Source organism: Astyanax mexicanus, chromosome 5 (genome assembly GCF_023375975.1).
Source record: "Astyanax mexicanus isolate ESR-SI-001 chromosome 5, AstMex3_surface, whole genome shotgun sequence".
Classification (NCBI taxonomy): Eukaryota; Metazoa; Chordata; class Actinopteri; order Characiformes; family Acestrorhamphidae; genus Astyanax; species Astyanax mexicanus.
In genome coordinates this window covers 31,445,393-31,463,109 of record NC_064412.1, presented here as the reverse complement: position 1 = coordinate 31,463,109, position 17,717 = coordinate 31,445,393, and the positions used below count along the sequence as shown (strand labels likewise).

General features: G+C 38.3%; 1 protein-coding gene across 6 annotated transcripts in view; it reads right to left on the bottom strand.

Moving 5' to 3' along the window:
* Window positions 1–17,717, bottom strand: part of rbfox2 (RNA binding fox-1 homolog 2) — a 75,037-nt gene that overhangs the window by 50,522 nt on the left and 6,798 nt on the right. For all 6 annotated transcript variants that reach the window (XM_022675515.2, XM_049479083.1, XM_022675514.2 and 3 more), the window contains exon 2: window positions 2,638–2,688. In XM_022675515.2, coding sequence (XP_022531236.1) covers window positions 2,638–2,688 — 51 coding nt within the window. The remainder of the gene's footprint in view (window positions 1–2,637; window positions 2,689–17,717) is intronic.

Genomic DNA, 17,717 nt, shown 5'->3' with positions numbered 1-17,717 from the left:
AACGTTTCCAGAACATCTTGATATACGGCAGCATTGACAGTCTTCTTGAGGAAGCAGAGTTTCCCTACACCTCGAGCGGACATGCATCCCCAGACCATAACGCTCTGGGGAAACTTGACGGATCTTTTCACGCAATTGTGGTTGTAGGTTTCGCCACCACGACGCCAGACACGAGGACCTTGGTCACCGAAGGAGATGCAGAAGCGTGATTCGTCACTGAAGACCACTTTCTGCCAATCTTCAGCAGTCCACTCGCCGTGTTCTTTGGCCCACTTCAGACGTTTCTCCATTTGTTTCTTGTTCAGGATCGGTTTTACTGCTGGAACGCGAGATTTGAAGCCGAGTTCGCGCAGACGACGGTAAGTGGTTGATCTGGAGACGTCAGCGCCGGTCTGCTTGTTCCACAAGTCGGTGAGCTCGGAAGTGGACTTGAACCGGTTGCTGACTGCGATATTTCTCAGCTGCTTGTTGTCGTGAGCAGAAGTTTTTCGGACGCCGGAACAGTTGGTGCGCTTGCTGCAGTTTTTCTTGAGAGCTTTGCAGACGGAAGACTGGCTGATGCCGAGCTGCTCAGCAATTTTAGTTTGGGTCAAGCCTTGTTGGCAAAGGGCTTGAATTTGAGCCACTATTCCGGTTGAGAGGTCGCGCTGCTTACCCATGATTGATTTTACAACTTAGAAATTCTACTCAACCCTGACTTTATACTGCACAGTGAACACTCTTCACAGAAAACAAAAATTTGAGCATTTATTCTAATTCAATGAAACGGTTTCTCCATTATTCTAATTCAATAAAACAACAGTGTCACAGTTAAATGGCCTAAATGGGCCTTTTGGAAAGCTCAGCTGAGCAAATTTTTCCAGGTAACGAGTTCTGTGATTAGTCTAACGAGTAGGACAGGTGCGGTGAACACCTGATTTGCTTTCTGCACAAAAAATGCATTCAAAGAATTTCATGATTGCACTATTTCAAATTATTCTAATTCGTTGACCAGCACCTGTATGTGCACAAGCTTAGCAACAGTTTTCTGAAGAGAGCCTGACCTGATCCAGCCTCTAGGGGTGCTGCACCACTCCCAGAATCCTCGAACAAGTACAGACTGTTCTGTGTAGCTTAGAGGCATGATGCACTTAAAACACACATTTCTGAGAGGGCAGTGGCTTAATGTTCACAGTCATCAGTCTTATGGCTTCTGCAGTGACTCTGAACAGCCCACATGAGGTCATTTTCAAACCAGTCCTTCTACAAACTGCTCCTATAACGAGTCTGAAATGAGCTGTTAATGTGCCTTTAATATGTAAATAATATCGGTCGTCATTGGCTGATGTGTATTGTGCCTCATCCTAAAACAGTCTGGCCATTCTTTCTCGATTCAGTGTGAAGTGGGTCTGGATGGCTGCAGGATGAACAGGCAGATGTTTGTGTAAATGTGCACATTTTGTGAAATTGCAAAAACTGCCTCTGTTACATAAAAGGTTTGTATCTCTAAAATTCATAATAGAACAAGAAAACAAAATTTAACTCTTAATTGAAGCTTAAGTAAAAATATTTTGTTAAACACTATTTTCTTAGCTCTTTTTTAGCATTTCTATTGGTCAATTAATTGTGAAGTTTGAATAATTAAAAAAAAAATGCCAGATTAAAAAATGGGTTTCCTAACAGCGCTGATACAATTTTGATATGAGGAAAGCCTAGACTGGGACATTTTAAAACTTTACTATTTTAAGATAAATGTCATTCAAATAAAGCTATATATATATATATATATATATATATATATATATATATATATATATATATATATATAAAGCTTGAAAGTACAGTAAGTTCAAGCTTTAATGAAACAGAATAGTGTCTACTAATAAACATTTGTACTAAAAATACTATATTAGATCAAGCTACTGTAATTCCCAAAAAAAAATCTATGGATTTTTTTCCCTGATAGTATGCTTTTAATCTAACTGGAAATGTCCATCATTTAGACACGCATGTGTTTAAGAAGACAGGATTCTGTCAGACTTCGGAGGCACAATTACTGGTACCTTAAACATAACAAGAATTGTTTAAATTGTGTAGGTTGTTACTTTCAAGGCCTGCAGGCGAGTTTAAGGACGTCCCAGCATGTTCAGCGAGCTGTAGGTGATTAAAAATACCATTATGTATTAGGTATTTGTCAAGAACCTGACAAGCTTAGCAAGGAACAACAGCCACTAAAAGCACTATTACATCCACATTACTGCTCTAAGTCTGACTGCTGCCATACATAAACTACTAACTACTGAGTGTTTCGTTCACAAAGACTTCAGCAGTGCCCTCTATTGGCCCTGAATGGATAAAGTGCTTGGGCCCCTTGCAATTGCCACTCACCACTCTTTCTACTTGCTTTTCTTATGTATTGCATGCCCATGCTCGTCTGCAGAGCCTGCTTCAGAATTCATATTAACACAGCTCACAGCCACAGCTCTGTATGCCAGTAGTGTCAGTATAGAGGAATGCTAGTTACCCAGAATTCCTCAGAAAATGAAATGACATCAGTGTATTATAGATCTGTATCTGGTGAATAAAATATGATGCTGGTGGTCTATCCATCCAACCCAAGGTCAGCAGCTACTGCCTTTATGTTTATGCGGCTCTTACCTGACTGGCTGCAGGGTATCCATGGAAACCCATGTTCAAGGGATCGTTGTTCTAGAAAAAAAGGAAAGAAAAAGAGAATTTTAGGTAAAAAAGAAAGAAAGAAAAAAGAAAAGAAAAACACACACAGTGGCTGGACAGCAGTCGACCTTTTCCCTAATGAACAACCTTTGAGCCTAGACCTTTACACCGTCTCACTCCCACTAGGCTGGAGTGATATGTCAGCCCGCCCTCTGGCCTGCCTGACGTCTATCTGTGTAATTGCTGAACAGTTTAAGTAGAAAACTCTGAAAAGTTTTATTTGTGAAGACGACCCCAGCAACTTTAAAAGTACAATTCAAAATCCCTTATAGGGGTGAGAGATACAGCCCTGAAGTAAAATCATCTGATTTAACTTTACTGATGCCACATCAGAGAAATTCACTTTTTACAGCAGTATGAAAATGTTTTAGCATATAGAAAAAGCAATGTAATAGTGACACAATAAACAATAAATAAATAATATATTAAAAAAACAAACTCAAGAGTAGAAGATAAAGACAAAACATAAAAAAAAAAAAAAAAAAAGAAATTTAGGGGATTTCTGTGACAATTCTATACTCGGCAATATAAAAAAGACTCAATATCAACTCGAATCACAAGTGTACATCAATTAAGGTGCATGAACATAATTTTAACATTTTAACACCTGTACAACCACGCAGGATACGCATGACTCTCTCAGCTAAAAAAAAAATAAGCAAACTTTTTTTTATTATTTTATTTTGTATAAATGTAGTAGTTTCAAACAAATCTATAACAATACTAAAACACAGACTATTTAGTACATGCATAAAAATGTCACACAAAAAAAAACCTTAAAGTTTTTAAAATAAATGGCAAAACTCTACAAAACTGTTTTAAAGACACAATATCACTATAATCATGATATATATTATTTTTTATCATTTAAAAATGTGACGATACTATCCTGCACAATACAATATGGAACTGCTAATTCTTAAACATTATTTATTGTAACTCCATCTAACCTGCACAGAAAAAAACATGGACAAATAATTCTGATGCTTCTCCCAGAACTTAAATAAAAACCAAAAACCTACAGACATTAAATAAAATAAGTAATAAACTCAGGGCTATAAATGAGCCATGCCAAAAAATAACCATATATTGACAATTTCTAATTTAAAAAGAAAACAAATATGTTTTACTTTCTTTTTTATTTAACAACCCTTTTTACTTAATCATTAAGGCAATTACACAAGATAACTTACAAAAGTAAAAAACTATTTTTTAAGAGCTTAACTACAACAGAAGCCTATGGGTAGCAACTCCACCATGTGCCCACTGACTGCTGTTATAAATGTTTAAAATGCATTAACAGGTTTACACATGGCATGTTGTCCCCAGAAAACTTAGAAAGCTGCAGTTCCCCACTCACCACTAGGGCTGTCCAAAAATCACTACACTATGTAGAAAAAAAGCTAAATTCACTTACAATAAAGATTTTTCTTCTTACGGTTTCACAGTTAACTCACAATAGCACATTTTAGACCAGGAGAAATATTAATGTTTTTAGTATTTATTCTAATCAGTTTTACTGAGTAAATTAATAACTCGCAACCAGGATAAGTTAAATCTGATTTTCACAGCTGCCTAAAAACTTTGCACAGTACTGTACATCAACAAGGCCAGAGGTGATTTATCTGCATTATGCAACTCCTGCAGAAAGTTCTGAAGGTTTCAAACTTATCAAAATCATAATCATCATCTCCCTCAGATTCATCTCTTCACACTTACACTTTGTAAAACTTCCTCATACTTTGTATGAGATGAAATTAGCGAGTGCATTTCAGTGACTAATTAGCTCTTTTCTCCTTTGGGTTTGGTGACTCATTCAGACCTTCCCAAAAACTGAAGAAGAAGAAAAAAAAAGAATCACACAATTATATCAACAGCTCTGATCCGCTGTCGAGTGCACTTACAGAGATTGAGCAAGTCATCTCTTATTTCAGAATGAGAGGTCAATTTCCGAGGATATGGGCGAGTCATCTTGCATTTGCATGCACATACACATATTCCAGCTCTTTCACCAGATTCAACTCTCTGCTGCACTGGTGCTAGACCAGTACGAGTGGCTCAGTAATAGAATTCAATAGAACTCATTGCTTGATCACCTTTAAAAGGTAGGAATCAGGGTATCTAACATCTAACAACTATCTAAAATTCAATTTAAAACTTTAATATGACTGAATAAAATCGATTTAAGACTAAAAAACAAATGATAAAGAACAAGACCTTGGCTGTGAGTTGTGACCAGAGAAGAAAAAAAAACAGCCAATAAAAGCAGAGCAGTGCTGTTAGCATCGTAAGGTAAATTAACAGGATTGTAAATAGGTTTGCTTCCCTTACATTTGGAGAGTGGAATTCACCCTCACATCACTGTCTAAAGCTTTATCTGGACAGGATTATTTCTCAGGGGGACGTCTGTAGAAAAATATTTCACACTTCTACTCAGTGATAAAACTCTTGCATTTGGACTGCAATCGAAAAAACAAGAAGACCAGTGAGTTTTTTTTTTTAGCTTTATTGGTCACACGACATTGTGTTCAGCAGCTCCTCCATTTCCACTCGCCGTTTTGTTTACGCGGCTCTCTGAAGAAGTACCCGAAGTGTAATTATGGTGCATAGCAATGGACAAATAGCTATTTTATTAAACGCGAAATGACGAAACCCAGAGATGTGCGTCTGGACTGGAATAAAATGACCAGAGGACAACAGAGTTCAGCGAAAAACAATAGGCAATTTAGCACATAATTTTTTTTTTAAACACAAAGGACCCCAAAAACCAAAACTCGGGTCGTGCAGCATGCAGTTCCACCTAAGTTCTATAGTGCAGTAGTAGTATTCTGTCCCAGACTGGGAACAGCCTGTGCAGCATCAATGTGACTCAAAAGCTGCTGATATAGGATTTAAAAAAATAAATAAATACTACATAATTGTGCTTGAAGACACCTAAAGGTGTTTGAAGTTACAGTTACAGTTTACTCCTGCAGTTATACAGTGCCAGGAGGGCACAGAGGGGGCAGCCAACTTTTCTTTTACCAACAGAAATTCAAAGCAGCCGCAAGCAGAGAGGTCTCTCCTGTAACGGGCAGCTCAGTATTACTACGATACAGGATCAGCTCAGCACTGTACGTTATCCACTATTCATTAGGGAACCTGATCCTAGATCAGCACTAATGCTCTCTGACGCACTCGCCACAGGAGCGCCTGCTGCATTTTCCAAGAAGACAGAACCACAATAAACTTCATTACATGGCTGAACCACTATCACTTTAAAGGGGCCGCAGTCTAGAACAATGTACTGTCTACAACAATTTTATTCCTCGCACTCTGAAATATAAAACTGCTACAAAGGTCTCTTCCAGAGATGCAACAAAAGAGTCATTACTAGTTGCATTAAGAACCATTTTTGTGAAACTAACCTACGTATGTGTCCAGACACACACACAAATTATCACAATTCTTATAATACACCTGCTCAGCGGCACAGAATTATGTTGCGCATCGACTCCTGCACATTTGCCACTTTACAAGTAACTTCATATTCTTCTAATGCGTACATTTATTTTATAGAACTTTTATATATTTAGTGACTATCATTGTACATATCAAATCTCTGTTTTAGGTAGAATGTCACTTTTTAAATGAACAATAAATTGAAAATTTTAATTTAAAAATATTTTTATGCCACTAGATGTTTGTGAATCCCTAGACCTAAACTATGTGAAAGTCTACAGTAGAAGTAAATCTGTACTGCATGTGTGAGGCGGGGAGGGGACAAAACAGCGTGCCTGCTTAAAAGTCTCTGCATAAATACACAAATATATATTAAAAAAAAAAAAACAACACAGCAGAAATATCTGTCTAAAAAGGATCAACGCAATGTTCTAGGAGTTAGCTGATATTTATACATATATAGTATGTTGTCTTATATGTGTTTTATATGTTTTCACTTTTTATTATTTGGAGGTTTTTTTTTTACATGATGGGACATTTATCAAAGCATTTCACTGCTATTGTATCGTGTATGACTACGTATATGACAAATACACTTTAAAAAAAATCTTCATGCATACAAAGTTTATAGATTCTTTACAAACCTAAAGATTCTCTGCCCCATGTTGTTTCAACAGTGTTTACAAAAACAGTCTTCTGTGACATTACTCAAAACCCCTTTGTTTCAGCTTTATTTTTAATAGTATATAATCAAACAATCGCCACTTACATCTTCTCTTTTTGTTGCATATTCAAATCATTCTATTGTAACTGGCCCCAATTCCTCACACCTCAGTCAAACCTCTGTCCGGAGATGGAAACGGTCAGGACAAAGAGTTTTCCATGACTGGCCCCTTCAAGCTTAAGGAGATAAAGCCTGAACTGGAAAAACTGATCCAGGACCAGTTCAGAAATGAGGGTCAGTGTGCGACCAATACTGACTTGATTGCTTGTGTGTGTGTGCACGTGTGAAAGTGTGTTTGGATCCACAGGGCTACGTTCTTAATTGTCCCATAATGGACTCTAATCAGATTACTGCTGCCCTAAACACCAAACAGCACGCACCGGCCCACAATCCCTCACTCCACTGGAGCTATTGTTTACATATTAAAACAAGAGGATGAGCGAGAGAGAGAGAGAGAGAGAGAGAGAGAGAGAGAGAGAGAGAGAGAGAGGGGGGAAAGGTCAGTGAGAGTCTGAAGTTCAGAGTTCAAGTACAGTTAATGCTACAGAAACAAACACCAGATTTACACAAATTACAACTTTAATAACAACAATCAACTATTAGCAATTAGCCATATTAACCACAATCTGAATGCTAAATGTTAGTATTCTATTAACAATAATTTGAAAACAATACAATTTTAAATAAAAAAAGACTTTGAGGAGCCCAAAGACTCTGAATAGCCACAAGATTCACAGAGACTCTGAGGAGCCCAAAGACTCTCAGAGATTCAGAGAAGCCCAAGGAGTCTGGACTCCCAAAGACTAAGAGAAGCCTAAAGACTCCAAAAGACCCAGAAAAGCCCCCAGACTCACAGAGACCCAGACACTTAAAGATTCTGAGATGCCCTGAGACACTCAGAGACTTCCAAAGATTCTGAGGAGCCACTATACTCCCAAAGACACTGCTCAGTGGTCTAAACAACACAATCATATCGGGGTGGGTTGCACTGGTAACGAGACCAGTAACTAATATTTGGTGCTCTCCCTGCGCTTCTGTCATTTTGGATCCAATTATATTGTTTGTTGTCTGAATGCAATCACATTTAAAACCACCTCCAAACATGCAAATTGAATTGCATTAGGTTTCTGTCTTTCGAGACTATGAAAAATGAATCTGAATACCCAATCCCTGAAGACTGAGATGAACCAAGACTGCTGGAGACTCAGACACCTCAAGACATCATGAGATTCACTGAATGTTCTCAGCTTATTTTTATATACATTTATGTATTTGCCATATATACTCTGTGAACAAAAGACTCTGCTGTGTTTAAGAGTTACCTATTAGTGACCAAAAGATCAAGTTAATGTTTGTTGTAGATAACGGAGCACAGTCTGCACATACCATTAAACCACACACACACACACACACACACTCACACACTCACACACTCACACACTCACACACTCTCGGAGTACCAGCACTTCCGTACAATCTCATGAAATCACTGCAGGAACACACAGTCTCCCTCATTCGGCTCTCTAAAGTGCTGCTCTTACACTGGTGACGAAGCAGCACAGACTCACAGCCGGTGATTGCAGTCAGTCCTTTATGGTTGCATAAGCCAATTAAAACAGGGGGAGGAGCTACACTGTGGAGCATGACAAAAAAGATGGCGTCACTTATTTTTTCCCTCCGCAGCATGTTTCCCATCACTCTCTCCTTTATCTCTCTGCTGGAACCAGCGTCCCTTTACACTCGTCCCCTGGGGGAACAGTATGTGCTGCGCACAGCACAGACCGTACACCCCGGATAGACAGATAGACAGAGACAGAGAGAGAGACCAACTATAAAAAATGGGAAAAACTATGAAAAAAAGGACATGGTGGGAGACAGAGAAAAAGGTAAAGTTGAATAGAGAGGGTGAAAGAGAATAGAGAAAGAAAGCAAACAAAGAGAAATGGAATAAAAAGAGAAAAAGTGAAAGATTAGAGAAAAAAAATATTTAATTAAGTCACTGTAATAGTGTGAGTGTGTAGTAATACATAATGGAATGATGCATATTAATATTTTGTGTCTACTGATGTGCAACAACTTTTTATTGTGGGTGATTGCCCTTTGAAAGGCATGTGGTTCCCTGCATATTTTGATGCTCCACTGTAAAGCAGTTCCACACTAACTAAACTCTAATTTACCTTCTGAGAACTCTCTACAGTGCTGCCAGCTGGACAGTAATGTCTGGTAATGGCACCTTGAGAACACCAGAGGGCACTCTGAACACTTTGTGGTTAAAGCAAAGACTTGGATTAAAATAACCAATAATTTCCATTAAAACATGCCTAGATTTGATCTAATCTAAAGTCTCTGGATTGGACTGGGATATCCATATATGAAACTTCAAATGTAACGAGCCAGAACTGTGTGCTGTAGTTTTTAGTGGCAATAAACTCTTCTGATTTCCACTCACTACCCCTGTAAACAACTCTGACCAAGTCTGGATAAGTTTTTTCAGGTTCCTCCAGAGCAGAGCCAACCTGACTCTGTTTGGAAAGCTGTATTAATTAAATTTCTTTTGGACAAGATAAAGCTTTAAAAAAGGCTGAAACAGTCAGTGCGGTCAGCAGGGTGAAACACACCATGAGCAGAAGAGGCCGAGCAGAGGGACACATCTGCTGAGCATGTGTTTAAAAAGAGGGAGGAGAGGAGAGAGGGATGGAGAGATTTGAGACGTGGAATGTCTTGGAGGCAAACCAGGCCAAAGGGGGGAAGGGAGAGGGGGAGGGAGAACGACAGAGACATGGAAAAGAAAAAGAAACAATGAAGCAAAGAGGAAAAAGAGAGAAAAAAGAAAACAACGAAAGAAAGAGACAGAAAGAGTAAGAAAGAAAAGCAAAAAGTGAGTGGAAATAGAAGAATGGAAAGAAAGATAAAGAGAGGAAGAATATAGTATATAAGTAAGGGAAAGAAAGAAAGAAAGAAAGAAAGAAAGAAGAGGGCAAGAACAGAGAGAGCAAGAGTGAGTAACAGAGAGAGAGAGAGAGAGAGAGAGAGATAGAGAGCAAAAGCAATGAAGAGAAGCAAAAAGACGGAGAACAGAGACAGTGAGTCATACATAAGCAGAGGCATGCGCTTTAATTTCCTTCAGGATCTGAGAACTCCATCCCCTCCCAAGCACATGCGCGCACACACACTTACTTTCTCCCGCCTTCTGGCTTTCCACTCACACTCTAAACATCTGAGGTTGAAGCTTGTGTGTGTGTGTGTGTATGTGTATGTGAGTGTGTAAGTGTGAGTGAGAGAGAGAGAGAGAGAGAGAGAGAGAGAGAGAGAGAGAGAGAGAGAAAAAAAATGGGGTCTGACCCAGATCAGATTGCTTTTATGAAGAGCTACAAATTTATAACTTGATAAACTACAATAAAACTGTACAAACCCAAACTTGGACCTGAGCTGATCAGGCCCAACTGTTACCGGTCCATTATACACCCAAACCAGGCCAAAAATCACTGCTCCCAACACATAATATACACTAAAAAGTTAAGAGAGATTAAAAGAGAAATGTTCACACTCCAACAGAAATGGAGAGAGCAAAAAAAGACAGATGCCTTATGCGAGAGACCATGTGAAAGAGACAGAAAGAAAGTAAAGAGACAGAGAGAACAAGAAAAACAGACAGACGGATACTAAGTGTGATCATTTCTAAAATGTTGGGATTTCAATTAGTGAGGATATTTTTTGGAAACCTAATAACGATTGAGAAAACGATACATCGGTCAGGCCTCAGTAACTGCATGCAAGTGTGTGTGTGTGTGTGTGTGTGTGTGTGTGTAAAAATGTCCAGTATAAAGAAAGCAGCAGTCCAGTCTGGAGGCCCCCTACTTCCTGCTGGAGCTCCTTCTGTTCCAACAACCATAAAAGAGCACACCCAGGTAAATCGAGAGAGAGAGAGAGAGAGAGGGAAAGAGACAGAGAGAGAGAGAGAGAGAGGGAAAGAGAGAGAGAGAGAGAGAGAGAGAGAGAGAGAGAGGGAAAGAGAGTGCAGAAGACTACAAGTCAACAGATGGTGAAAGGAAAGGGGGGCAGGGAGGATGGAGGAGGGGAAGAGGGGAATAGGATAGGGCCTGATGGAGGTAGAGAAGGAACCGAGCAAAGAGGTACAAGTTGAGAAGGGCAGGGCACTTAAGAGAACAAGGCGCGAGTGTACGGGGGAAGTGTGTGCCGCTCTGTGTTGCCCATTTCCAGCCGCTGTTAAGGAGCGATCAAACTCCCTGTTTGTTTCTTTTCAGCTGCCGACGCCTTTAAACGAACACTTCCACTGCGTTCCCTCCAACTCTGGAACACTGAAGCCATATGGTTTCTATTAGCACACATTCTCTTCTCACACTCACCTGCCCCCCTTCCCTCAGACCACCTTTCCTTCAGCCTTCCTGACCGACTCCGTGCAAGAGACTGAAAGGAAGCTCTGTGCCAAATATTCCACCAAATTCACACAGCGTTTAACACAACCCAGAGCGTCAGATCTTTATCCAGGATGAGGTTTACTCAAACAAACAAGCTGCATGTGAAAGCCTACACTGAAGCTAATGTTGGTAATAATTAATGGAAGCGACTGGACATAATTAGAACTGTGCTAACAAGAAGCCTAGATCACTGTGTATAGAGTATCGATTAATATTACTGACCTTTAAGAGAGCTGTGCTGTCTTTTAGCTGGACTACATACCTTTTACCATGTTTACACACTTAAGATCCTCAAGTCTTCTTTAGTAAAGGCACCCAGAATCAGGAAAATTCACAGAATCACTTGGATGTTTTGCCTGGTTAAATGGTTCTTTAAAGTTTTTTAGTAACTGCAGTGCAACTATGACAATTTAAAGAATCATTTGGATGCATTTTTCTTGGGTTCCTCAGCTTAATGGAAAAATACTTTATTTTCCAATATAAGCAATAAAAGTGTATATCATGTTAAACAAATGGTTTCTAGTAGAGGCCGACCGATCGATCGGCCAGCCGATTTAATCGGCCGATTTTTGTTATTTTTTTATCAATCGGCATCGGCCGATTTTCTTATTTGGCCGCGCCGATTTTAATCCGGCACATCTGCGGGCAGCTACTTGGAACGCAGCGCAAGGTTTCAAGAGTGAGCAAGACTTTCAATGGGTAAGGCATCCATTTTTACAATCCAGTGTCCCAAAGTCTATATTTTCTCTCATGATTAGTAATCTGTGATGTTGCTTCATTTACTGAAAAAGGTGTTGTAGCATTTCTCTCCAAACGAAACTATGCTTAGTTGATGGCAGGAGTGCATTTGGAATGCGCCCTGACTATGCAAGGCAAGCCCTATCTATAAGCTCTAGTATAAAATAACTGACGTCTCTTCTTCAGAAACGAAAATCTAAGTAAATAAAATCAAATTAACACTTGATATTTTCAGTATTTAAATTATTTTTAGACGAAATGAAAAAGGGCAGGACTAAAACTGTTTAAGGATATTCGCAGCATCAGCTGCGCTGAAATAATAATTACTGGTTAGTCAGGATTATTAGAGGACTGTACTTCTCCTTATATATAAACAGTGTTGGGCACGTTACTTTGAAAAAGTAATTAGTTATAGTTACTCGTTACTTCTCCAAAAAAGTAACTGAGTTACTAACGGAGTTACTCCACTATAAAAGTAATTAGTTACCAGTAAAAGTAACTATCGCGTTACTTTTTATTATTCGCCCGTCAAAAAAAGGAAATCAATTATGCATTTACTATTATTATTAGAAAAATAACAAAAAATAACAAACGAAAATAAACCCAAAATGTTGACAAAAATATAATCTAACGAATTTCAAAAAAATAAAACGAAATTCTCCACACAACCAAAGAAAATTACTAAAACTTGTAATACTGAAAAAAGCGGAAAAACGCGTCTGGGGATGAAATTTAACAAACCAAGCCACACTCAAAAGAAATATGTATATATAAAACAAAATAATGGACAAAAACAACAATTTAATGCCCGTTAAAATGGTATTAATATAACAGCTTCACCAAAAGAGAATAGAGCTTAGATCATGCCCAAAAAATCCGACCCAGCCGGAGCCCGTGCACATTCTGCCCAAGCCCGAACCGTAAACTGTCATTATGAGCCTGACCCGATCCGCCCCATAAACTGTCTGTTTTCGGGCTGATTGAATGAGCGAAATATAATCAGAATTATGTTAATTAACACTGTAACATAGAAGCATAGAACTATTATTTAATTTAAATGATTTTTAAGAACAGCTACACACAATGCTGCAAGTCAAACGCGGAGGCGTTCACGTGCGCCCAGAGCTACGTGATTACAGTTTTCATTTTTATTATAGTTTAATTTTATTTTGTTTTTATTTTTTCTGTTCATTTTAGGGTGGGCTTGCTAGCGCGAGCGCTTTACACAAGAACTAACGGACCACGAGTGCCGCGCGCTCGGCACAACAACTCCCGCTGTACAACTCCGCTGTACAACAGCGCTTATAAATAAATTAAACACAAAAATGAGGGTATTCTATCAGTAATTTCAGTTCGTTTTAGTTAGTTTTATAAACACAAAATACAGTTCGAGATAGTTATGTTTTTCCTTTTAATTACCGTTTTTATTAGATTCAGTTAACACAAATGTTTTTCACTTTCAATTTTCGCTATTTCGTTTGCTTTAGTGAACAATAATAATTGGTTACTTAGCAACATTGTGATTATCACACCAGAGCTTTATATAAAATAAAAATAGGAGCCTGATTTCGGGTCGGTCCTCAGGTCAGGTGGGATTCGGGCAGAGAATCTAAGCTCTAAAATAGAAAGCAGCAGCACCACAAAAACCGGAGCAGCTAAAAAGAGCTTAACGTCCTTAATTCGGAACTTGGGTTGTCCACGGCAATCACTGAATTGATTAGAGCACGCAAATCGTCACAATTGTGCCTCACTTCACCACGCCAAACCACGTAAACCTACAGGCACAGCGGCCAGAAGCTCAAGTTCACCGGACAGAGGAGGGGTTAACCAGGGCAAAGCGAAATAAAAAAAAAAAGTTCATAGAGCTGCTAAAGTAACGTGCAGTAACGGGGTGTCGGAAATGGTAACGGCGTTATAGTTACAGTCATAGTAATTAGTTAGATTACTCGTTACTGAAAAAAAGTAACGGCGTTAGTAACGCCGTTAGTTTTAACGCTGTTACTCCCAACACTGTATATAAATAAGCTTTATTGTAAACGAATTAATAAAACAAATAGTTTCTAAAATAATGGAGTTAAAATAAAACATCCCTTTTTCCTTCACTACAAACAGACATTAAATCATGCCGCCTCCTGCTGTTCTGCTGTAAAACTCACCCGTTTAAAGCGGTTTGCGCTGTTAGATATTAAATGAAACGATGAGCAGAATTTTCTGTTTTGTCGGGTTCTACTTTAGAACCCCCTCCAGACTTTTCTGATAAAAGCTCATTTTATCCTGAACCTATAAAGTCCGCGCTCTTCAGCTTTCTCAACTCATTTTCCGCTCACGCACCGAACCTCCAGTACAGCTGATGAGACGCGTTTCTCTGGCTAAGGAGCTCATTTGAAGAAGAAATAAAAAAACAGATAAAGCTATATTTAAATTACAGCACCTGTCTGTTTTTGCATTATTTATAATTTTATTCTTAATTTAAACGTCACCCATTTTTGTAAAATAATAGCTGCAGCCCTAATGTGAACATTTTATAACATTGTCCTCCCATGTCCATTCGTTTTCAACTGCATGGAGTTGAAGAAGAAATGAGCTTTGCCGTTTTGGAGTAACTATCTAAAGTTGTCACATTATGGAAGTCTTCTTGCACTCTGTTAAACATATTAAAATGAATAATTAATAGACTAACAGACTGCAACAAGTCATACATTTGTTAATTAGTAGGCCCTACAGTAAATTTTATATAATAGCCAACATCATATTTCTACTATAAACATGAATATATAGTGTATATAGAACATATGTTATATAATGAATAAAATAAAATGTTATGGATAATACAATCTAAATAAAATTAATATTTTTTTTATTTACATATAGTGATATAGTAACATTAAAGTCACTATAAAATGCTAACCTTATTTTCAATAAATTGTGTGAAGTTTACAACTGTTGTGCCTCCTCTTACTAGTATGATTTTAAGCATGCCAAATAAATATAATACGATAGCATATCGGCCCTAAAAATCGGCAGGTCACATCGGCCATCGGCTGACTCTGACCACTAATGATCGGTATCGGCATCGGCCTTAGAAAAACCCATATCGGTCGGTCTCTAGTTTCTAGTGCGTTACAATAATTTAAACCTTTTGAGGATATACCTAGGTGTCCCATTACTTTTCCTGTCATATGGAAGCTAAAGAATGCTGCATTAACTTGCAGGACATGTGTGTGGGGCATCCTGGGTTGAATGTGGATCTGATTTCTGCCAGAGACGCTTCTCTGTATAAATAAGAAATTCAAGCCAGATGCAGCTGGTCACGATCATTACCACCCACAAAGAAATGCTTTAGAGTGTGGAGTGTGAAAAACAGATTACAGATTGTTGGAATTACTGCTAGATGATCCAACACAGCTGGCAAATATCTATATTTTATTGAAAAAAGGAGCTCTAACCTCCCTAAGACTTGTCCCTCAATTTTACTTACTAAAGTCACTGCTTTATAACTCCATGTGGCGACGGTAAACAAATGAATAGGGTAAACCTGAAGTGAATAATATTGGTTGTCAAATTCTATATGTAAAGAAGGTTCCATGCAGTAGCTTGTGTTAACATACAGCTTACATGGTGTAGTGCTATGTAGTTATGTATAAGCTTCCAAACCATTGAAACTGGATTGGTGAAACTGGATTGGTTTCAAAACATATCAAATACTATTACTAATCTTATAAAAAGAAATTATATCTAACCTCTGGCAAAACAAAAAAAAAATGAAATCCAATGGCATCCAAGAGAAATCCAGGGTCTAATTAATGGTTCAGCGTGTGTGTATGTGTGTGTGTATTTCTGTCTGAATGAGCTCATTCCATTGTCTGTCGCAATCTTCATCATCACCACACCCCGATTTATTGCTCAACCCACAGGGTCAAAGGTCAAGGTTGCCATGGTTACGCATGTGCGCACAATCCCATAAGGGCAATTAAAGGAGGCCTTGGGATGAACTGCAGTGCGTTAGAGCCGATAATCAAAACGACCACCATCACCCCACTCCTCATAATAAGGACCCCCGCCCCCATAACCCCTCATGCCCGGTCCCGGTGTGATGCACAATCTTAATTTTCCATGATTCCTTGTTCAATAAGGAGCCTCGGCTGCTGGAAAAAGAGGGGTTTATGGGACGTAACGGACGGCAAGGAAACCTTAACCACAGTTCGAAGGTGACAGTGTACATTATCTGCAGGTTAACGGGTCATCCCAAGCATTATAAAACTGCCACATAGGAAAGAATGTGTGCACACGCGCAGCGGTAAGTGTAAGTGTTATCAGAGAGAGAGATCTACAGTCTGTGTGTGTGTGTGTGTGTAAGAGAGAAAAATCCACCCCCACCCATCTGTCTGAGTGCATAAGGGATCAGAGTGCTTAATGCTCACTCCTAAACGAGGCCCGATCTTGTTAGCACAACAAAAAGCCGCTTTACTGTTAGTGATAGGGCAAATCAGCTTGTGCGAGACGAAGTGTGTCTGTGTGTGTGTGTGTGTGTGTGTGTGTGTTTGGGGGAAAAGGGGGATGGTGTGAAGTGAATCAAATCTACATAAAAAGAGACAGAACAGTTAATGGTGTTAATGTGGCAGACCATATGAAATAACGGTTAGATATCCATTCACTATTCAATTTCAAGTTTAAAAAAAAGAAAAATTAACTAAGGAAAATATTCACATAGCTATAAATGTGAAGGTGTGGGTCAAGAAATATTACCTACTGACCGTTTTTAGTTTCAGTACAAAGAGAGCATTTATTAGGTTTAACTGAATATACATGCTAGGTAAATATTTTCATTATTCATTATTAATATTTTTTCAAAATGAAATAGCTTAATAGAATTTGTTTTTCATAGTTAATTAAATTATTATTTTTTCAAATGTTACTATTGGTTAATAAATAAATAAATAAATATACAAATTACATCAGTGTGTTTACAAAAAAACTACAAACTGATTTTTGGAGGTTTTACACTGTTCTATCCAAAATAGAAAAACACCCTGGTGTAAACAATCACAAAATATATTTTTTTACAGAGAGCAAAGACTGCAAGAAAGTCATCAATGGGACATTATAACATAAATGTATTATAAATATGTGCTTAATTAAATGGTTAGGATTCAAGCTAAGTCAATTAATGGGTGTGGTTTAGCGTAAAATGCTCCATTCTATTAAGAAAGAACCCATTTATAGTATACATATAGGACGTTCTAAATAAGACTGTTCTAAAATTAGAACTTAATTCTTCAGATTTACACCTTTCTCTATTTACACCTCTATCTATCTACACACACACAAACACACACACACACACACACACAAACACACAAACACACAAACACACAAACACACAAACACACACACACACATAGTTATTTATCTGCTGGCATATTTTTACACAATAACCCATTTAACACCACACACACTTAGCAAGTTTGTTTATATCAATTTAGCTGAATTTTTAATTGGGTGGAATTCCCCTTTAACAATACTGCCAATGTTGTAAAGCAGGGTTGTTTGGGTAATGTTCACATCTCTCCATTCCTAACACAAACAGCCTGGCGTAAGTGGTCTACATTGTGTTCTAAGCTGAGGTCAGAGCAGAAAGCTTGCGTTCAGCATATTCCCTC